General features: G+C 44.6%; 1 protein-coding gene across 1 annotated transcript; it reads left to right on the top strand.

Annotated features, from left to right (window-relative positions):
- Positions 1 to 4,020: 4,020 nt before the first annotated feature.
- On the top strand, positions 4,021 to 21,186 carry LOC120019877 (plexin domain-containing protein 2-like). The gene is made up of 15 exons (XM_038963290.1): positions 4,021 to 4,029; positions 4,189 to 4,262; positions 13,487 to 13,509; positions 14,076 to 14,248; positions 15,102 to 15,245; positions 15,456 to 15,525; positions 15,724 to 15,846; positions 16,329 to 16,447; positions 16,555 to 16,654; positions 16,803 to 16,898; positions 17,489 to 17,570; positions 17,734 to 17,794; positions 17,892 to 18,126; positions 20,504 to 20,667; positions 20,956 to 21,186. The coding sequence occupies exons 1-15, from the start codon at positions 4,021 to 4,023 to the stop codon at positions 21,184 to 21,186; spliced, it is 1,704 nt and encodes a 567-aa protein (XP_038819218.1).
- The last annotated feature ends 2,924 nt before the right edge of the window (positions 21,187 to 24,110 follow it).

Below are 24,110 nucleotides of genomic sequence, written 5' to 3' on the forward strand. Positions count from 1 at the left end.
CTCAGTGCCTCTTTGCTTGACATCATGAGAAAATCAAAAGAAATCAGCCAAGACCTCAGAAAAAAATAGTAGACCTCCACAAGTCTGGTTCATCCTTGGGAGCAATTTCCAAACGCCTGAAGGTACCATGTTCATCTGTACAAACAATAGTATGCAAGTATTAACACCATGGGACCACGCAGCCGTCATAGCGCACAGGAACGAGATACGTTCTGTCTCCTAGAGATGAACGTACTTTGGTGCGAAAAGTGCAAATCAATCCAAGAACAACAGCAAAGGACCTTGTGAAGATGCTGGAGGAAACAGGTACAAAAGTATCTATATCCACAATAAAACGAGTCCTATATCGACATAACCTGAAAGGCTGCTCAGCAAGGAAGAAGCCACTGCTCCAAAACCGCCATAAAAAAGCCAGACTACGGTTTGCAACTGCACATGGGGTCAAAGATCATACTTTTTGGAGAACTGTCCTCTGGTCTGATGAAACAAAAATAGAACTGTTTGGCCATAATGACCACTGTTATGTTTGGAGGAAAAAGGGGACGCTTGCAAGCCGAAGAGTACCATCCCAACCGTGAAGCACGGGGGTGGCAGCATCATGTTGTGGGGGTGCTTTGCTGCAGGAGGGACTGGTGCACTTCACAAAATAGATGGCATCATGAGGAGTTTTAAAATTAAGTGGATATATTGAAGCAACATCTCAAGACATCAGTCAGGAAGTTAAAGCTTGGTCACAAATGAGTCTTCCAAGTGGACAATGACCCCGGGCACACTTCCAAAGTTGTGGCAAAATGGTTTAAGGACCTCAAAGTCAAGGTATTGGAGTTACACCAGCTCTGTCAGGAGGAATGGGCCGAAATTCACCCAACTTCTTGTGGGAAGCTTGTGGAAGGCTACCTGAAATGTTTAACCTAAGTTAAACAATTTAAAGGCAATGCTACCAAATACTAATTGAGTGTATGTAAACTTCTGACCCACTGGGAATGTGATGAAAGAAATAAATGCTGAAATAAATCATTCTCTCTGTTATTATTCTGACATTTCACATTCTTAAAATAAAGTGGTGATCCTAACTGACCTAAGACAGGGAATTTTTACTAGGATTAAATGTCAGGAATTGTGAAAAACTGAGTTTAAATGTATTTGGCTAAGGTGTATGTAAACTACCGACTTCAACTGTATTAGTGTGCTTTCACTTCTTGGATCATGCAAATATAAATAGCAATACAACATTTGAATTTTCCGTCTCACGCAGTTATACAACTATATGACCAGATTTAGAATTCCATAACAAACTGATATAAGCTTCACCTGTTGGCTGTCACTTTTGCGCATGGCGGCATAGACCCACATCCTCCTTTACCCAGCATACTCCCCATTGTGTAGAGAGACTCAAAGTTGCCTGTAACAAAGTTACGCATGAAATAAAGCACAAATCATCACAATACCAAATATCAAACTCAATAGATACTGTTCATATAATATCAGAACTAGTTATTTAGCCTGGTCCCCAATGTGTTTGTGCTGTCTTGCCGTGTCCTGTGGTCATTGTCAGGCTAATGGAAAGACAACACTAAAGCATCTGGGACAAGGCTAATTCTTCTTCCATTGCATTGATACTGAGTTTAGTCAGGTCTTACTTGGGTTGGGTCCAAGATTAAACCTTCAGTTTCTTTGGTCCTAGTTTCCTGTTGTCCTGAGTGAGACTTCCTGTGTGCTACACTGATGTGTCCCCAGGGATGTTGTCTGTGATTTCAAAGTGGACTGTGAGGATGGGTCAGATGAAAAAGCATACTAGTCTCTCAGCTTTATAAAGCTTTCATTCTCTTCTCTGGGTTCAACTCATTTTCTCTTTCAAAACGGCCGACACAGGCTGTAGGAAGCAGTTGTTTCTCTCTTGATGAATAAAAAACACAATTCTGTCTAATAATTAAACACTTTCTATCCTGTTGGTTTTAGTTTAGTGTTTTTAGTGTTTCTCTAGCTCATCTCAAGCTGTTGGCTAGGTCATATTCGTTAGGGTACACCGTAGCAAAGCATGTCCTAACCATATATTGTAAACTGTCATGGTCAAAACATATTGATACAGTAGTAGCTAAGACGGGGGGAAGTCTGTCCATAATAAAGTGACACTGCATTCTTAACAACACTATCAACAAGGCAGGTCCTACAGGCCCTAGTTTTGTCGCACCTTGACTACTGTTTAGTCGTATGGTCAGGTTCCACAAAAAAAGTATTTAGGAAAATTGCAATTGGCTCAGAACAGGGCAGCACGGCTGGCCCTTGGATGTACATAGAGAGCTAATATTAATAATTTGCATGTCAATCTCTCCTCCACTTTCAGCCAGGAGAGATTGACTTCATCACTACTTTTATTTATGAGAGGTATTGACATGTTGAATGCACCGAGCTGTCTGTCTAAACTACTGGCACACAGCTCGGACACCCATGCATACCCCACAAGACATGCCACAAGAGGTCTCTTCACAGTCCCCAACTCTATTCCACATCAAGTAACTGATGCAAGCAGTAAAATTAGATTTAAAAAACACCTTATGGGAAGCAACACAAACATACACACACACACATGATAACATACACACTACACACACATACACATGGATTTAGTACTGTAGATATGTGGTAGTGGTGGAGTAGGGGCCTGAGGGCACACAGTGTGTTGTGAAATCTGTGAATGTATTGTAATGTTTTAAAATTGTATAAACTGCCTTAATTTTGCTGGACCCCAGGAAGAGTAGCTGCTGCCTTGGCAACAGTTAATGGGGATCCATATTAAATACAAAATACAAAGAGGACCAGGAGAACGCTGCAGCTGGACTGGGAATATCATAGAGTGAGTCCCTGGCATGACACTGTGGGACACCATCCTAGGCCAAACACACTGATTAAGGCTATACGTCAAAACACAATGGTTTTAGTTTCCATTCCCATCCTTCTTCAGCCCAGCACACACTGTTAATAATCCAGGTTATCCAACACAAAATATTTTTAGTATAATTGATTTTCTATGTCACAGATCTTTGTCTTGTTGCGTTACAAAATGTCCTTTGCTGCATCAAATCTATCTGGAATCTAATGTAGAAATGGCCCCTTCAAAGGGTGACACTGCAGGTCCTTTTCATTGAAAAGTGAAAGACTAAAGTTACATACATGGGATGCTTTAGTGAATTTCAGAATGTCTGGAACCCTGTAGTCGATTACTACCTACAGTATACGTGGACTGTTCTGTCGGCCAATGGGGAGACAGATCCATGCTGTTGCGTGAGATACTGCAGCCGGACAACAGGGGGTACTGTCTGACTTTCTGGTTTCACATGAATGGCACTCACATCGAGACCCTTAAACTCTACAGCAATAACAGGTGGGTAGGATCATGTTGTCCTCGGATGGATGGATGGATGAATAGAAGGAAGGACGGTTGGGTGGATGGATGGGTGGATGGGTGGATGGGTGGGTGGATAGATGGATGGACAGTTGGGTGGATAGATGGATGCACAGTTGGTTGGGTGGGTGGGTGGAGAGACAGTTGGATGGGTGGGTGGATGGATGGAAGGAAAGAAAGAAAGACAGTTGGGTGGATAGATGGATGCACAGTTGGGTGGGTGGGTGGAGAGACAGTTGGATGGGTGGATGGGTGGATGGGTGGATGGATGGATGGATGGATGGATGGATGGATGGATGGATGGATGGATGGATGGATGGATGGATGGATGGATGGATGGATGGATGGATGGATGGATGGATTGATTTATTGGTTGATTCATTCATTCCCCCCAGGAAGAAGCATGCGAGTGGAGGTGCTGCTAGTGTCTTGTGGACTGAGTCAGGAAGCCAGGGAGACGTGTGGTTCTTGGGCAGTGTATATGTGGATTACACACAGCCATTCTGGGTAAGGTGTCTACAGTAATAACTATTAAGGGAGGCTTTAGCTTTAGTAACAGCTCCTTAAATTGATATCTGTTTTCTGCAGGACATAAAACCATCGTAAAATAGACGCAAATGCTCAAAGTGTGGACGTCATTTTGTCCCCAGTTTGATTCTGACTGAACCTCGATTCTCAGGCTTCCAAGCCAAGTGATGAGCACTATGGTAATGTGATACCGCTGTGTCACTAAATATACTGTATCTGTGTGATTATATAAAGGCTGTGTTCTGTTCTCTCCACAGTTTGTGTTCAAGGGCCGGGCCCCTGGTCGAGACGTAGCCCCAGATGACATCATCATCACACTCCATGTTACATGGTATCCATGGTCACTCAGCTCTCAGGCTTAGACATTGCAGATAAAAGTAAGAGTAGTGGTAAGAGAGTTCATAAGATCTACAAATGCAGATGATATATTTTGGCGTAGTCGACTGGATGGTATTAGGATGAGGTTAGAAACGACCCCTTTCTACCAAGGTGTTACTACACTAATGATGCACCTGTTTAATTCAATAATGTAGTGTTGTACTACGGATTTGTTGTATGTGTGGTTGGGAGTGGTTCTCTCTCTGCTGTCATCGCCACTGTTCTCTTTGTACTCTATCGGAAACACTCCACCAAGTATGTCATGATGATGATGATGATATTGATGATGATAACTGTGATGATGAAGAATGTAATAATGAATTTGGCGATGTCTTTAATGATGATGATGATGACAAGATTAAGACAGTGGTACAAATAATTAATTAATCTCCCCCACAGCCTACCTAAACCTCTGGAAAATGATTTCTGTTTCGATCTTTACGACTGTAAAATAAATATACATTTATCAGGGTTGGTTACTTTCTAAATGTAATACGTTACAGTTACTACTGTAATTACAGTACCTGCCCAAAATTGTAATCAGTAACGTAACTTTTGGATTACCCAAACTCAGTAACGTAATCTGATTACTTTCCCAATAAGAGGCATTAGAAGAAGACAAAAAACAATCCATCAAACACATTTGGTGTCATCATAGTGTTCTCTGCCTTATGGTCGGACTTGCTCAGGTGGAACAAACTTAAACTTGCGCCTATTTTCAATGCTAAATTGAATGTCATAGACAAAACTGAAAGGTGTCATTATAAATGTTTTTGCAGACATCCTTTCTGAATCCAATAAATAATCTTCTAGTTTTTAAAATTTTCTGTAATCTGATTGCAATATTTTTGCTGGAAACGCAACTGATTACAGTTACAGTTTTTTTGTAGTCATGTAGAATACATGTAATCAGTTACTCCCCAACCCTGAGTATATGTAATGGTAGTCTTGTGGTGAATGAGCGGACCAAGGCGCAGCGGGTGATGAAGACATAATGAATATTTATTAACAGAACGACGAAACACGAAAACTCTTAAACAAACTACAAAACAAATAAACGACGTAGACTGACCTAAAACATGAGAACTTACAAATACATGAAGAACGCACGAACAGGTACAGACTACAAACAAACGCTACAGTCCCGTGTGGTACGAACATACATACAGACACGGAAGACAATCACCCACCAACAAACAGTGAGAACAGCCTACCTTAATATGGTTCTCAATCAGAGGAAACGTCAAACACCTGCCTCTAATTGAGAACCATATCAGGCAACACATTAAACCCAACATAGAAACACAATACATAGAATGCCCACCCCAACTCACGCCCTGACCAACTAAACACATACAAAAACAAGAGAAAACAGGTCAGGAACGTGACATAACCCCCCCCTCAAGGTGCGAACTCCGGGCGCACCACCAAAAGTCTAGGGGAGGGTCTGGGTGGGCATCTGTCCACGGTGGCGGCTCAGGCTCTGGGCGTGGTCCCCATCCCACCATAGTCAATCCCCGCTTTTGTAGCCTCCTCCCAATGACCACCCTCCAAATTAACCCCACTGGACTAAGGGGCAGCACCGGACTGAGGGGCAGCACCGGAATGAGGGGAAGCTCCGGACTGAGGGACGGCAGCTCCGGACTGAGGGACGGCAGCTCCGGACTGAGGGACGGCAGCTCCGGACTGAGGGACGGCAGCTCCGGACTGGCTGACGGCTCTGGCTGGTCATGGCTGGCTGACGGCTCTGGCTGGTCATGGCTGGCTGACGGCTCTGGCTGGTCATGGCTGGCTGACGGCTCTGGCTGGTCATGGCTGGCTGGCGGCTCTGGCTGGTCATGGCTGGCTGGCGGCTCTGGCTGGTCATGGCTGGCTGGCGGCTCTGGCTGGTCATGGCTGGCTGGCGGCTCTGGCTGCTCATGGCTGGCTGGCGGCTCTGGCTGCTCATGGCTGGCTGGCGGCTCTGGCTGCTCCTGTCTGACGGAAGGCTCTGGCTGCTCCTGTCTGACGGAAGGCTCTGGCTGCTCCTGTCTGACGGAAGGCTCTGGCTGCTCCTGTCTGACGGAAGGCTCTGGCTGCTCCTGTCTGACGGAAGGCTCTGGCTGCTCCTGTCTGGCGGAAGGCTCTGGCTGCTCCTGTCTGGCGGAAGGCTCTGGCTGCTCCTGTCTGGCGGAAGGCTCTGGCTGCTCCTGTCTGGCGGAAGGCTCTGGCTGCTCCTGTCTGGCGGAAGGCTCTGGCTGCTCCTGTCTGGCGGAAGGCTCTGGCGGCTCCTGTCTGGCGGAAGGCTCTAGCGGCTCCTGTCTGGCGGAAGGCTCTAGCGGCTCCTGTCTGGCGGACGGCTCTAGCAGCTCCTGTCTGGCGGACGGCTCTAGCGGCTCCTGTCTGGCGGACGGCTCTAGCGGCTCCTGTCTGGCGGACGGCTCTGAAGGCTCAGGACAGACGGGCGGCTTTGAAGGCTCAGTGCAGACGGGCGGCTTTGAAGGCTCAGTGCAGACGGGCGGCTTTGAAGGCTCAGGGCAGACGGGCGGCTTTGAAGGCTCAGGGCAGACGGGCGGCTTTGAAGGCTCAGGGCAGACGGGCGGCTTTGAAGGCTCAGGGCAGACGGGCGGCTTTGAAGGCTCAGGACAGACGGGCGGCTTTGAAGGCTCAGGACAGACGGGCAGTTCAGGCGGCGCTTGGCAGACGGACAGCTCAGACGGCGTTGGGCAGACGGCAGACTCTGGCCGGCTGAGGCGCACTGTAGGCCTGGTGCGTGGTGCCGGAACTGGTGGTACCGGGCTGGGGACACGCACCTGAAGGCTAGTGCGGGGAGAAGGAACAGGGCATACTGGACCCTGGAGACGCACATTAGGCCTAGTGCGTGGTGCCGGAACTGGTGGTACCGGGCTGGGGACACGCATCTCAGGGCTAGTGCGGGGAGCAGCAACAGGATGCATAGGACTCTGGAGACGCACAGGAGTCTTGGTGCGTGGTGTAGGCACTGGTGGTAATAGGCTGGAGACACGCACCACAGGGCTAGTGCGTGGAGGAGGAACAGGGCTCTGGAGACGCACAGGAAGCCTGGTGCGTGGTGTAGGCACTGGTGGTACTGGGCTGGGGCGGGGAGGTGGCGCCGGAAATACCGGACCGTGCAGGCGTACTGGCTCCCTTGAGCACTGAGCCTGCCCAACCTTACCTGGTTGTATGCTCCCCGTCGCCCGACCAGTGCGGGGAGGTGGAATAACCCGCACCGGGCTATGTAGGCGAACCGGGGACACCATGCGTAAGGCTGGTGCCATGCAAGCCGGCCCGAGGAGACGCACTGGAGACCAGACGCGTTGAGCCGGCTTCATGGCACCTGGCTCAATACTCAATCTAGCCCGGCCGATACGAGGAGCTGGTATGTACCGCACCGGGCTATGCACACGTACAGGAGACACCATGCGCTCTACTGCGTAACACGGTGTTTGCCCGTACTCTCGCTCTCCACGGTAAGCTCGGGGAGTTGGCGCAGGTCTCCTACCTGACTTCGCCACACTCCCTTGTAGCCCCCCCCCAATAAATTTTTGGGCTTGACTCACAGGCTTCCGTGCTAGTCGCGTACCCTCATAACGCCGGTTCCTCTCTCCGGTTGCCTCTGCTCTCCTAATCGCCTCCAGCTGTTCCCATGGGAGGCGATCCTTTCCAGCCAGGATCTCCTCCCATGTGTAGCAACCCTTGCCGTCCAAAACATCCTCCCATGTCCATTCCTCCTTCGTGCGCTGTTGCTTTCTCCCGTTACACCGCTGCTTGATCCTTTGTTGTTGGGTGATTCTGTAACGGTCGTCTTGTGGTGAATGAGCGGACCAAGGCGCAGCGGGTGATGAAGACATAATGAATATTTATTAACAGAACGACGAAACACGAAAACTCTTAAACAAACTACAAAACAAATAAACGACGTAGACTGACCTAAAACATGAGAACTTACAAATACACGAAGAACGCACGAACAGGTACAGACTACAAACAAACGCTACAGTCCCGTGTGGTACGAACAGACACGGAAGACAATCACCCACCAACAAACAGTGAGAACAGCCTACCTTAATATGGTTCTCAATCAGAGGAAATGTCAAACACCTGCCTCTAATTGAGAACCATATCAGGCAACACATTAAACCCAACATAGAAACACAATACATAGAATGCCCACCCCAACTCACGCCCTGACCAACTAAACACATACAAAAACAAGAGAAAACAGGTCAGGAACGTGACAGTATAATACATCAAGTAGTGAACACTACCACAAAATTGTATTCCATACTGTAAACAGTGGTATGTACTCATGAATGCCAAGGGAAGCCATGCTTCCCCCCCAAATGTATATTTCGTCTCTCTGTGTTTCACACATTTCCTTCAATTCACAAGAGGCTGAATGTATCTCACCGGAGAAAGCATCCAAGTGAATGAAACAGCGCCCCTCTTTCTCTCTCTGTATGTGTAGCCCATCTATCTGATGCTGTCTGGTCAAAAAGAATATGACATTGTTGCCGCCCATAGCATTGAATAAAAGGAAAGTCAGCGAGCATTTGATAATAAAAAAATAAAATAATAGCCAATCAGCTTTGAGGTAAACTGAGTGAGCTGAAAGGTGAATGGTCCTGGTGCACCAAAACAAAAGTGTCAAGGGAAGACAGTTTGGATTTGGCTTCACACCAATCACACCACATCAAAACCAGAACGTAATTTACAGAAAAAACTTGAATTGTTGTGTAGTTGACTACCGGTGGCTAGTTAGCCACTGAATCTAAAATCGTCCCTTTCTTAAATTAGGCATGGATGGATATAGGGATTTGGACTTGTGGTTTTACTTAATTCTCCTTACTGGCCAGTGATTATAACGGCGATTCTGATCCAACCATAAATTCATACATTTTGCCCCTGGCCTGAGAGGATGGAAGTTCAATATGTAGCTAGATGTAGTAGGCTAATGTTAACTACCTGGCCTGGCGCATCTTTCCCATGAAAGAAAGTTAGGCTAGCGAGCAAGCATTTTATCCAGGTAGCCTAGGACAACAAAAACTAAAAGCGTGTACTGTATGACAGAGTCATCGACCGTTTCGGCAACATGAAAGAGAGGAGGATGTCATTAACATTTCTCTACAAGTAGAGTCAGTCAACATGTTTTTTTATACTTGCACACACACGCGTACACACACCAATTAGTACCATGGACAGACACATCATATTTAGCTTATGTTGATTGGACTAAATTATTTTTGGTATCTTCACTGTATTAAAGCTGCAATATGTAACTTTTTGGGCGATCCGACCAAATTCACATAAAAATGTGAGTTATAGCTCTGTCATTCTTATTGAAAGCAAGTCTAAGAAGCAGTAAATATGTTCTATGTGCTTTATTTCTATGCTTCCCGTTCTTTAGTTTAGTTTTTGCATCCTTTAATTTCAGTTTTCTACCCCAGCTTCAAACAGTTGAAATACAATATGTTTGGTTATGGATATTTCACAGCAGTTTAGATGGTGCAATGATTCTCTACTCTGTACGTGCTTGTTTTCTCAGACAAACTGAAAGTAGGCAAATTATTAGACTTTTAGCAACCACATTTCTGCATAGTGCAGCTTTAAACTAAGCATAGGTGATTTGAACATGTTGAAATGTGGAAGTTGAAATGATGCTGCAATAGTGGAGGCAGCTCCTGTTTTCTTTTCGACTTGCAGTAACTCGCCGTGTGTCACGACTTCTACCGAGGTCGGTTCCTCTCCTTGTTCGGGCGGTGTTCGGCGGTCGACGTCACTGGTCTTCTAGCCATCATTGATCTATTTTTCATGTTCCATTTGTTTTGCCTGGTTGTTGCACTCACCTGGTTTCAATTCCCTAATTACATGTTGTATATATTCCCTCTGTTTCCCCCATGTCCTTGTCGAGAATTGTTTATTGTAAGTATGTGTGCTTTATGTGACTGGTGGAATACGGGTTTGGTTGCCCATGTGTTTTGTTATTTTTGTATGCCAGTGGTTATGTACATTAAACGGCTCTGGCTATCTACCAAGTTCTGCTCTCCTGCGTATGACTTCCACGCCACCAGTTACGCACCCCTGACACCGTGGTTCTAAATCAATGGTTGTTTAGTAGTCCGAAAATGTCAGAAATATTAACTTGCTTGACCATGAGTAAGTGGAGTACAGTGTGCTTGCACTGCCCCACAGACAAATCTCTCTCTCTCTCTCTCTCTCTCTCTCTCTCTCTCTCTCTCTCTCTCTCTCTCACACACACACACACCCTGAGGTTGGAAAGCCCTTTTAGCCTTGTGAGACATGTCACACTCATCCAATCCACAGAATTCTCACAGGAACTCGCTCTCATGCAGGTGAGAAAACACACACACACACACAGTACACAGAGAGAGAGAGAGAGAGAGAGAGAGAGAGAGAGAGAGAGAGAGAGAGAGAGAGAGAGACGGAGGTCCTATTCTACTCAGCACGGTGGCAGACTCACTGTTTTGGTGCGTGTGTACAGAGTTTCCAGCGCTTATGCACTGTCTCCACTCTCAACTTATTAAAACGGAGATGACCATGCAAGAGGGAGAGAGACAATAATAACTTCAGCATCGCACTCAAGTCATTGTCAACATACTTATTATCTTAGACCTACTTAGCTCTATCAAGTGATCACACAACCTTTCCAAGACTAATAGATTTAGCCAATTTGAATTCTTGTTAAATGGGCATTTCCCGGCGACGGGAAGTATTGCTATTGAAATGTTTAGTATTTTATGTTAAAAATGCAACTACTGGATTTTATTTCATAACTTGCTCTGCGTTTTTGTTTGAGAAGTGGACAACATTCTGACGGAATAGTGTCGCCTTGGTACTTCGAACCAAAAGGACCTTGCGCAGATGAAAAGTTGTCCGACTGAGTTTTTTATTTGATAGTGTGCTTTGGGAATTTAAAAGGGAATAAAGAGACTTAGGAACTGATGATGACGAAGACTGTCACATTTATCACCGGAATATTTATAGTTTTCCAGTATCAAATAACTCATGTGGAATTGATGCCTGCCGGTGGTAAGTCATTATTTAAAATAGTCTTTATTTATTGTAAGTCATTATTGGTCTTCAATTCTCTTTGGTGTGTTTTGTTTTTTGAAGCTCAGCCATGTGCACTAAGATTTCTACATAGCCTTAATGTTGTGGCAAGTTGTTTACCTTTCAAATAAATCAAAATATGGAAGGAATTACTGTTAACATTAGACCATAAATGTACAGGATAAAATGCTGTAATAGGCTACATCACTGCAATACTGAATCCTTAGAGAGTGGACACAGTTCTCTGGCATAGAATAGAATACTTCCCAAGGGACTTTCCTAAGATAAGAGGAGATAAGATAACTTAACAAGATAAGTGGACTTGCTACATAAATGTCACTTTGCTGACATGCATGTAGGTTTATTACTGCTATTAGTGTCCGTTCATGGCTCATTAAAGGGGCAATAAGTAATTGCAACATTCATTTATGTACCCATGGATTCTTGAAGAATATAATTTATAAATGCCTCATGAGTTTAGTTCAATTGTCACACTCCATCAGAACCCAAACTAGAAGCTTGTTTTACTCTGGTGTTTGTAAGCAAAGTAATTGTAAACAAACACTGTATAGCCTCAAAACAAGTTTAGAACTGTAAATTTGATCTCATGGATGGTCAGTCCTTGCATCTATAGCTCTGTCTTAGAATTTGACAGTTGCTACATTTATCCAGCCCCATCCCTAAGCTGTTTACCAAATCAGTGGCGGGGTTCCCACTTTCTTATTGTTTGAACTGCAGATTGCTCATTAAACCAGTTTCTTTGAGGTGTTCTATATGTCTCCCAACCACAATAACACTTCTAAGTATGCTGATGATAGTAGAACCATATGTGACACACTCTATGAGACTCACAACATGTCTTCCTCCATCATAACTGGCCCATAACCTCTGGGTTGGGCCTGCCAGTGTGAAGAATGTGCGGCAGCCGTTCACTCTCTCCTGCGAAAAGAGGGGGGAGTTTAGATGCAATGTTGTCCCTGGCAGGATGATTGAGGGAAGGTGGATGTTTGTTTTTCCCAGGGAAGAGAGGTTAGTATGCTGTTTGTGTCTGTCACATGTTGACACTGACAGGCAGGCAGACGTAGGCTAGTGTAACAGTATAACTTTAGACCGTCCCCTCGCCGGGCGCGAACCAGGGACCTTCTGCACACATCAACAACAGTCACCCTCGAAGCGTCGTTACCCATCGCTCCACAAAAGCCACGGCCCTTGCAGAGCAAGGGGAAACCCTACTTCAAGTCTCAGAGCAAGTGACGTAACCGATTGAAACGCTATTAGCGCGTACCCGCTAACTAGCTAGCCATTTCACATCCGTTACACTCACCCCCCTTTCGACCTCCTCCTTTTCCGCAGCAACCAGTGATCCGGGTCAACAGCATCAATGTAACAGTATAACTTTAAACCGTCCCCTTGCCCCGACCCGGGCGCGAACCAGGGACCCTCTGCACACATCAACAACAGTCACCCACGAAGCGTCGTTACCCATCGCTCCACAAAAGCCGCGGCCCTTGCAGAGCAAGGGGAACCACTACTTCAGGGTCTCAAAGCGAGTGACGTCACCGATTGAAATGCTATTAGCGCGCAGCACCGCTAACTAACTAGCCATTTCACATCCGTTACACTCACCCCCCTTTCGACCTCCTCCTTTTCCGCAGCAACCAGTGATCCGGGTCAACAGCATCAATGTAACAGTATAACTTTAAACCGTCCCCTCGCCCCGACCCGGGCACGAACCAGGGACCCTCTGCACACATCAACAACAGTCACCCACGAAGCGTCGTTACCCATCGCTCCACAAAAGCCGCGGCCCTTGCAGAGCAAGGGGAACCACTACTTCAGGGTCTCAAAGCGAGTGACGTCACCGATTGAAATGCTATTAGCGCGCAGCACCGCTAACTAACTAGCCATTTCACATCCGTTACACTAGTATATAAAGATGGGTTTAGTTCCAAGGACTGTCTGAAGACGTTCAACATGTCATTGTCAACCTCACATGGGAGATTCCTGGGCCCTTTTCAAACACTGGTGAGATGAAACGTAACCAGCACACTATGTTACAGGGAGCCCCTTCTACTCTCCTCAGGGGTCTCCCATCCTGGTGTGCAGGGGTTGGCCCTCTCTAGAGGAGAGTCAGATCTGGATCAAATACATTGTGTGTAAGCTTGATTTAGCTTGACCAGAATTCAGTGTGGTTTGCATTGGTTCCATTATATTAGGCAATGGAAGGCCTGTCCCAGACCTGCTGTTTTCAACTCTCTAGAGACAGCAGGAGCGGTAGAGATACTCTGAATGATCGGCTATGAAAAGCTAACTGACATTTACTCCTGAGGTGCTGACCTGTTGCACCGATCGACAACCACTGTGATTATTATTATTTGACCCTGCTGGTCATCTATGAACATTTGAACATCTTGGCCATGTACTGTTATAAGCTCCACCCGGCACAGCCTGAAGAGGACTGGCCACCCCTCATAGCCGGTTCCTCTCTAAGTTTCTTCCTAGGTTCTGGCCTTTCTAGGTTTTTGCTAGCCACCGTGCTTCTACAACTGCATTGCTTGCTGTTTGGGGTTTTAGGCTGGGCTTCTGTACAGCACTTTGAGATATCAGCTGATGTAAGAAGGGCTTAATAAATACATTTGATTTAGGCTAAATCAAGCACACCTCATGTATCTGAATGTGTTTTTGTTTGGTCCAGGTCTGGGGAGTGTGTCTGAGGACCAGGGATCCTCCAGCCAGAGGTGGAGTAGGTGGCTGGCCACCCCCAGGCCGGTTGCCCCGAGCTGGGCCAGTGACGACCGCCATGGCCACTACAAGGACCAGGATAACCTATTGACTGAGGAGAGACATGACAACAGCTCCCAGATTGAAGTAGGAACAACAACAACCATTTTAAGGGCCAGGAGTTTTCCTGACATGACCAGGACAGTAATAATGCCTGAGCCCTAGTTAATTAGACCCCAGGGTGTTTCCTGGACAGGTCTTGCGTTTAGGAAAAGTCAGGACCCTGTCATGTTTAATAATGTTTCTTGTTCTGTCATATCGGCATGATATAGAACTCTACACACTCTATATCTCACTGTCAGAATCAAGCTTGAAATGATCTCTCATTGTTCAGCACATATTCAGGACTTATAGTGTATAACATCTAACACAGTGTTTCCCAACCGTGGTCCTCCAGTACCCCCAACAGTACACATGTTTATTGTAACCCTGGACAAGCACACCTGATTCAACTTGTCAACTAATCATCAAGCCCTCAATGAGCTGAAGAGGTGTGTTTGTTAAGGGCTACAACAGGGTTGGGAAACATTGAATTCTAACATGAATGTTGTTTATCCCAGGAAACACTGAATTCTAACGTGAATGTTGTTTATCCCAGGAAACACTGAATTCTAACATGAATGTTGTTTATCCCAGGAAACACTGAATTCTAACGTGAATGTTGTTTATCCCAGGAAACACTGAATTCTAACGTGAATGTTGTTTATCCCAGGAAACACTGAATTCTAACATGAATGTTGTTTATCCCAGGAAACACTGAATGCTAACATGAATGTTGTTTATCCCAGGAAACACTGAATGCTAACATGAACGTTGTTTATCCCAGGAAACACTGAATTCTAACATGAATGTTGTTTATCCCAGGAAACACTGAATGCTAACATGAATGTTGTTTATCCCAGGAAACACTGAATGCTAACATGAATGTTGTTTATCCCAGGACATGAACCATAGCTACTACACATCTAAGATCTATGGGGCTACAGAGACTGCTGGTAAATATCTGTGGGTGGACATAGATCAGCTGGACCCAGGGAAGGGGAAGATCCACGGCCTGCTGTCCAACACACACAGACAAGCAGCGGTACGCAACCTGAGGGCAGGGGATATCAAACCATCAAGGACAAGGGCATGCTCCTGTTTAAATCAGCGCCTTACATTTATCAGGAGCCGACTGCTACCTGTATGACTTCTACAATATCAGTGATGATCACTCATACCTTGTGTCTCCTTGTCTTGTCACTGAAACTCATCTTTGTTTTTGTGCTTTTTCTCATTTCGTTTCTCCTTTCAGAGTGTTCATCTGTCCTTTGACTTCCCGTTCTATGGTCACATACTGAGAGAAATCACAGTGGCAACTGGTGGTACGTCAAACTCTGATGAATGAGAATGAATATGTGAGAGACTACCACCATTATAAGGGACCATCACTTCCTGAAATAAGAGGTGTGTGTGTGTGTGTGTGTGTGTGTGTGTGTGTGTGTGTGTGTGTGTGTGTGTGTGTGTGTGTGTGTGTGTGTGTGTGTGTGTGTGTGTGTGTGTGTGCGCACCCCCTCCATCAGGTTTCATCTACACAGGCGATGTCATCCACAGGATGCTGACGGCCACTCAGTACATCGCCCCTCTGATGGCCAACTTTGACCCCAGTATGTCCACAAACTCCACCATCAGTTACTTTGACAACGGTAAGACATATAGACATAGAGCCAAACAGGCAATTGTGTCTCCATAGATGTTAAGCCCTGCTCAGTCAATCAAAGGTTTTCTAGAAAAGTCAAGGACAACTAACTGTATCCATGTGCAGTGAATTAACATAGCTACTGTCTTTGTGTATCAAGCACAGCCTTGGTGGTTCTAACCAGCCTGTGTGTGTTTCTCTGTCTGTCCTTTAGGTACAGCCTTGGTGGTTCTAACCAGCCTGTGTGTGTTTCTCTGTCTGTCCTCTAGGTACAGCCTTGGTGGTTCTAACCAGCCTGTGTGTGTTTCTCTGTCTGTCCTTTAGGTACAGCCTTGGTGATTCTAACCAGCCTGTGTGTGTTTCTCTGTCTGTCCTTTAGGTACAGCCTTGGTGGTTCTAATCAGCCTGTGTGTGTTTCTCTGTCTGTCCTCTAGGTACAGCCTTGGTGGTTCTAACCAGCCTGTGTGTGTTTCTCTGTCTGTCCTTTAGGTACAGCCTTGGTAGTCCAGTGGGATCAGGTTCACCTGCAGGACAGTGTCAGTCAAGGCCCATTTACCTTCCAGACCGCTCTGCACAGCGACGGACGCATCGTCTTCGCCTACAAAGAGGTGACGCTCCTCTTCCTTGCTAACTATTACTTATTCTAGAGAAGTAGAGCTACTTGCCATTAGATTTAATTGTAATGAATGTGTATACCTCATTGTCCTGTGTGTAGGTTCCCATTGACATCAGTGAGATCAGGTCAGTGAACCATCCTGTCAAAGTGGGCCTCTCAGACGCATTTGTGGTGCTTCATGAGATTGAGCAGATACCCAGTGAGTACCATCATACTTCACTACTCTACTGAGTGTCTCTGTGTGCCCCCCCCCCCCCCCCCCCCCCCCCACCCGCATCCCTGGTCCTCCAGTAAGATTAGATCTGACTGCAGTCTGACCACCATTGACCACCTTCTCATTATGCCAGATGTTCGCAGGAGGACCATCTATGAGTACCACAAAGTGGACATCCTCAAGTCCAAGATCGCCAACTCTACAGCGATTGAGATGCTTCCTCTGCCCAGTAAGTTTATAGCCCCGTTTATACCTTGTTCTAACGTGTCCTGTGTCCTGATCTTGTCAACATTCTGATTGTGCCCACATTTTCAGATGTGTGTCTACACATAGTGTTAAAATGTGTCTCTTATCTGTCCACTGTGTCCACATTTTGACCCGATTTCCTGGTCTCTTCCTGTATGTAAATCATTTGACAGATATTCTTTCAAAATAATATTTATTTATTTTAGGAGATACTGTATATTGATGGCATAAGTCATTTGTGCCACCTGTCAGTGGTTTTAGAGGTCCGTATATTGATGATTTGAATGGTTTTACTCTCCAGATCCGAATACACTTGTAAGATATCCAGATACAGTGGGTCCCTGAATACCTTTGGAGGTGTTCAGGAAGATCTGATCACAATCAGTCTTTTAACCGTCTACACCTGTCCAAAAATGTTGGCACAATCAGAATCAGGGCAAAGGACACATGTTAGAACCAGGCATAAACGGGGCTTAAGTCTATAGGGTTCTTTACAGTTAGATCTATGGTAATGATTTGTGCTGGGCTAGAGCAACTTTTGGTGTACTAGGATCTCGCTTTTTTTTCTCTCAGCTTGTCTTCAATTCTCCAGCTGTGGACCTTGTGTGTCATCTGAGATCGGCTTCAACTGCAGCTGGTGCAGCAGACTGCACAGGTAAAAGTCCAGGTCAAGTTTGTTATTGCCATTTGTAGGTACAGAATGCATACAGTGGAATTTCGCTGTGACAAGAGTTGAAAGAGAAATGTAACAACCTATCTCTCCCAAATCAGCACCATGTTGTGTCCTAATGGCTGTTCTGTTCTGTTATTTATAACAGGTGTTCCAGTGGCTTCGACCGGCATCGTCAGGACTGGGTAGATAAGGGCTGTCCTGAAGCGGTATTGAACAGTTCACTATTCACTTCATTTGTTTTCTTCGGCCTCAAGGAAACTCATTCAAAACTGGAAACTAATTCACATTGTCTTGATTTCACAGAGGAAAAACCAGAGCTGTGTTCAGATGGTTCACACCAACACCACAACACCTTACAATGTGCCTAACGCTCACAATACAACCACTCCAGTTGCCATGACAAGAACAGTGCCACAGCGGACTACCACCTCCATCACCACAACTACCTCCTCTACCACCACTACCACTACTACAACCAGAGCCAGACCCAGCACCACTGTCACCACTGCCCTCCCCTTCACCAGTGCTCCTACGGTGGGTAAGTAGTTGTACCACTACCTGGCCTTTTTGATCAAAACACAATTACCATTTGGTGTGATGGGGATGCTAGGATGGGTGAGTGACATTTACCAAGCCCTTTTACAATTACTTAATATTTACCAAGCCCTCATGGGTTACAATTACTTAATATTTACCAAGCCCTCATGGGTTTACAATTACTTAACATTTACCAAGCCCTCGTGGGTTACAATTACTTAATATTTACCAAGCCCTCGTGGGTTTACAATTACTTAATATTTACCAAGCCCTCGTGGGTTTACAATTACTTAATATTTACCAAGCCCTCGTGGGTTTACAATGACTTAATATTTACCAAGCCCTCGTGGGTTTACAATTACTTAATATTTACCAAGCCCTCGTGGGTTACAATTACTTAATATTTACCAAGCCCTCGTGGGTTTACAATGACTTAATATTTACCAAGCCCTCGTGGGTTACAATGACTTAACATTTACCAAGCCCGCGTGGGTTTACAATTACTTAATATTTACCAAGCCCTCGTGGGTTTACAATGACTTAACATTTACCAAGCCCTCGTGGGTTTACAATTACTTAATATTTACCAAGCCCTCGTGGGTTTACAACTACTTAATATTTACCAAGCCCTCATGGGTTTACAATTACTTAATATTTACCAAGCCCTCGTGTGTTTACAATTACTTAATATTTACCAAGCCCTCGTGGGTTTACAATGACTTAATATTTACCAAGCCCTCGTGGGTTTACAATTACTTAATATTTACCAAGCCCTCGTGGGTTACAATGACTTAATATTTACCAAGCCCTCGTGGGTTTACAATGACTTAATATTTACCAAGCCCTCGTGGGTTTACAATTACTTAACATTTACCAAGCCCTCGTGGGTTACAATTACTTAATATTTACCAAGCCCTCGTGGGTTTACAATTACTTAATATTTACCAAGCCCTCGTGGGTTTACAATTACTTAATATTTACCAAGCCCTCGTGGGTTTACAATGACTTAATATTTACCAAGCCCTCGTGGGTTTACAATTACTTAATATTTACCAAGCCCTCGTGGGTTACAATTACTTAATATTTACCAAGCCCTCGTGGGTTTACAATGACTTAATATTTACCAAGCCCTCGTGGGTTACAATGACTTAACATTTACCAAGCCCGCGTGGGTTTACAATTACTTAATATTTACCAAGCCCTCGTGGGTTTACAATGACTTAACATTTACCAAGCCCTCGTGGGTTTACAATTACTTAATATTTACCAAGCCCTCGTGGGTTTACAACTACTTAATATTTACCAAGCCCTCATGGGTTTACAATTACTTAATATTTACCAAGCCCTCGTGTGTTTACAATTACTTAATATTTACCAAGCCCTCGTGGGTTTACAATGACTTAATATTTACCAAGCCCTCGTGGGTTTACAATTACTTAATATTTACCAAGCCCTCGTGGGTTACAATGACTTAATATTTACCAAGCCCGCGTGGGTTTACAATGACTTAATATTTACCAAGCCCTCGTGGGTTTACAATGACTTCATATTTTAAAAGACTGAAGTGGTGCAAGAAATAGAGTAGAAACACATTCTAGTTCATTCCTGCTTACACAATCCAATGCTTTGAAACCCCTGATGGGAAGTGAACAAGTGCACACTTGGAAGTGAACAAATGCAGACTTCAGGTAGAAGGATGTAGAATGGGAGTTGGGCTGCGGTTTGTGTTTGCTCTAGCTGCTCAGGGACGTAGAGATGACGAGGGTCCGGTCTGCAGCTATTTCCCAGCCTGCTGTCAGATAATTGTGCAGCCGCTTATACAACGCAATGACAAATACTACACACTGGCACCATACTGCACACGTGGATCTTATTTGCTGAATGATGCCTCTCACTAGGTATCTGTCTATGTCAGACTGGGGAGGGTGGAAGGTATGTTCTCATCGTATATTGTTTATGAACGCATACAGTACATGCCTATATGGCTCTGGGATAAATATTAACTACAGGCCTCTGACTTGCGTCAGAAAGCTGGTGACCAGTTTTGATTTAATTGGGCCCTCACTCATCCATATGTATTTTTTTCTTTCAGATGACACTAAGATTTCCCTGCACACAGAAAAAGAATCACGTAAGTGGTTGCCAATCTCTTGCCTGGTTCCAACATTCTCATGAATAATACATGATGATCACGATAGGCAGGATTTGCACTTTTGAGACTATTATATTGGTTTGATTACACTGGCAAGCTACATAAAACACACCTAAAGCATTTTTATTAAAACAAATATTATTTTGACCCAGATATGAGCGACAGCCCAGCAAACAGTGAAGATTCCTACAACGTTAGGTAACGTTCGTTACTTGTCCCCCTCCAGCTGCTGAGGTGGACGAGCCAGAGGAGGAGCAGAGAGAGGTGCGCTTGCAGACTGGTCTCCTGGTGGGCATCTCGCTGGTCATGATCACCATGGCAGCAGCCGTCATAGCAACGGTGTACATGTACAACCACCCGACCTCAAGCGCCAGCCTATTCTTCATAGAGGTAAGTAGGCCTACTGCACCCTGCTAGCCTGGCTGGCACTCACAAAGATCTGTATGTCTTTATTTACAACTTGATTTGGTCAGGGAAGTCACTGAGAGTACATCTAATTTAATGTATTTTGTTAAGGCTTAACACATTGTGACATTTACGTCATTGAAGACCTTCATCAGACAACATCAGACATTGTTTATGCCTATATGGAGTAGTTACACATTTTAGGGAAGCTCCTCTAATACATTTTGTTTAGCACAAATCTCCTTTCAGTTCTTCTACCTGTGCTTCCCACAGAGGCGGCCCGCACACTGGCCAGCCATGAAGATGAGGTTCTGCCGCAGCTCAGGGAACCCTGCGTATGCCGAGGTGGAGGATCCAGGGCTGGAGAAGGACGATCTGGTGGTGATCGACCCCAAACACATCTTCGTCATCTCCGGCCACGACCGCAGGGAGAGCTTCATGGACAGCAAGGATGGCTTCATCGTCCCCAACCAAAGAGAACGGTTCCTGTCAGACCATTGCTGACCGGACCTGACTGGATCTAAACGGATCTGACTGAACCGGACCTGGCCAAAACTAACCAGACCTGTCCATTCAGGAGGCTTTGGGGAGGAACTAGTATTTTATACTGTGGAAGGAGAATGTATACTTTCGTTACCTTGCATTCCAACTAAAGTGTATGAATAAAGGAACAGACTGGATTTGTAAGAGACCGTATTCAGACACTTAGAGGACAAATGGAAGTTTGTGGGGGAAAAAAGCTTATTTTTTGTTTAAACCAACACGTTTTGGCCTTCTTCAGTTCTACCGTGGAAGTGGAATTCCTTGAACTAATAGAAGGCCTTTTATTTAGCACGTAAAAACGTCAAGGTTCAGAGCTGCTGAGGAAGAAAAACTAGCTGATTTTAAAAAACAATTAAATATATAAGCTAAGAATGTCATAAGCATGTTGACCAGGTTTTGTTTTTCCTGGTGGAATGCAGTGCTACAGCTGACTGGAGATGGAAATGGCAGTGCCTCAGGAGAATCTCAGGCCTACTCAGAGTGACTAAACTCAACGACAGCTACAGGACAATCTTGAACAATGTGCTGATGATTCTCTACTGTACATATGCTTAACCTGCTGTCATTTTCATGACATTTGAAACATTTGTGATTTGTGTGAGAATGCTGTGATTGCAGAGGACAGGACACATAATAAATTAAACTGGACAGATTAATTAACCTATACCTCTCAGGTCATTTAGTAGTGTTTACTAAATGCAGGCCTAAGTGCAGGTTGTGGAGGAAGGATGATGTTGAATGTCTATGGAAAACAAAGGCAAGAACACTGCTTGGGTGAAACAAGTGGATGTTAGAAGATGCTCTTGGAAGCACTCATTGGAACATAAAGGTTGTGTTTAGACAGGCAGCCCAATTCTGATATATTTTCCACTAATTGGTCTTTTGACCAATCAAATCAGATCTTTTCACATCAAATATTTTTCAGCGCTGATCTGATTGGTCGATTGACCAATTTAGTGAGAAAAAAAAAGATTAGAATTGGGCTCCCTGTCTAAATGCAGCCAACGAACTATTGAAGTCTGTTTCCATAAAGATGGCTTTTACTTTTCTAGTAAGAAGCCCTGGGAATATTTCAATTGCATACTCCTCGTGTCCTCTCTCATCTTCTCAAAAACCCATTGGAGGGGTGGGAGAGAGGACGCGAGGACTATGCAATTGAGATCTTCCTCCTGTGTGCAGGTCCCAGGCTCAATCAGGACAGGAGGAATGTCAGACACTGGTGCCACTTCCTCGGCTCAAAAGCCCAAACAAACGTATTTTTCCAACTCCTTAAACTGTAAGGTTAGGCAAGCTCTGTGTGTGCATGAATCTCAAGATTGATTACTTCAAGGCTTTAGTTCATGACTTTGTTCATACAATTGTAATAGTGGACATCTACAGGTAGCCTACACAGTGAAACATCTATCTGTAGGAGCACAATGATAAGCCAAAAGTACTACCATTTTTATTTTATTGTACATAATTTACAATGTAAATTCATACATCAGATGCAGAAGGTTACAAAGAACTAACAACCATATGATACTTTCTGTATACCTGAAAGTATAATATTCTGTGTGACCCATATTCAACAGATAATTAATACAGTATAAGACAAATCACTGCTGATTGTTTTATTGATATTAGGAATGTTATTTTGCACATATTTCAATAATTGTCTCTTTTATGTAATGATTGTTCCCACAACAATGATAGACCAGTGTCTTTTATAAATATTTATCAAATATGTTAACTGTTAAAAACATGTTAAAACAAGCAGTAGTATAAATCATAGCTTGCCTTTCAGACAATAGCCACACATCTGTTAGAGTTACATCTCCATCGTCATAACAACATTCTCATTAAGCTATAGAAAAATGGCTCTGGTCACCGATTGGTTGAAAGGTCCAATAACAAAGAGATGATTGACATTTCACTCAACAGCATATTTAAGATAAAGATTCTATAAAAACTGCTTTGTTTCTTAACTTAATCCATTTCAAATTTACATAAAGTATGTAGCTACTATCTCTCATTATTAAGAAATGTACAACTCTTGTCTTTATCCACAGTGCCAGAAGTAGTGGTAAAACTGTCAGTCTGTACTCTGTAGTGTCTTGGTGGCAGGGTAGCAACCCCCTTACTGGACACTGATGGCACCGTCCTGACTGGACAAGGGGCTCAAGGCACTGGTGTGGGGGGAGTCAAGGGGTCATGGCAGTGGTCAACATGCCCGGTCAGTCCGGCTTAGGTTTCTTTATCTGAGAAGAGATAAGGCATGTGGGTCAAAATACAGAACAACATGAGACCACACACTCTATTGAATACAATAACTAATGTGATTCTAGTAAATGTGTGACTATCTTGCCAAAATAATGGAAAAACTTGAATGAGGGATACAAAGTATATTGAAAGCAGTTGCTTCCACACAGCTGTGGTTCCTGAGTTAATTAAGCTATTAATATCCTATCATGTTTAGGGTCATGTATAAAAATGCTGGGCAGGCCATTATTTGGCTACCGTGGCTATGCCCTCATAGGATGACAATGCCCCCATCCACAGGGCACGAGTGGTCACTGAATAGTTTGATGAACATGTAAGCCATATCCCATGGCCATCTCAGTCACCATATCTCAACCCAATTGAATACTTATGTGAGATTCTGGAGCGGCTCGTGACAGCATTTTCCACCACCATCAACAAAACACCAAATAATGGAATTTCTCATGGAAGAATGGTGTCGTATCCCAACAATAGAGTTCCAGACACTTGTAGAATCTATGCCAAGGTGCACTGAAGCTGTTCTGGTTCGTGGTGGCCCAACGGCATCCTAAGACACTTTATGTTGGTGTTTCCTTTATTTTGGCAGTTACCTATATATGACATATATAATGACATATGTATAT

The sequence above is a fragment of the Salvelinus namaycush genome, chromosome 25 (genome assembly GCF_016432855.1).
Source record: "Salvelinus namaycush isolate Seneca chromosome 25, SaNama_1.0, whole genome shotgun sequence".
In the NCBI taxonomy this organism is placed as follows: domain Eukaryota; kingdom Metazoa; phylum Chordata; class Actinopteri; order Salmoniformes; family Salmonidae; genus Salvelinus; species Salvelinus namaycush.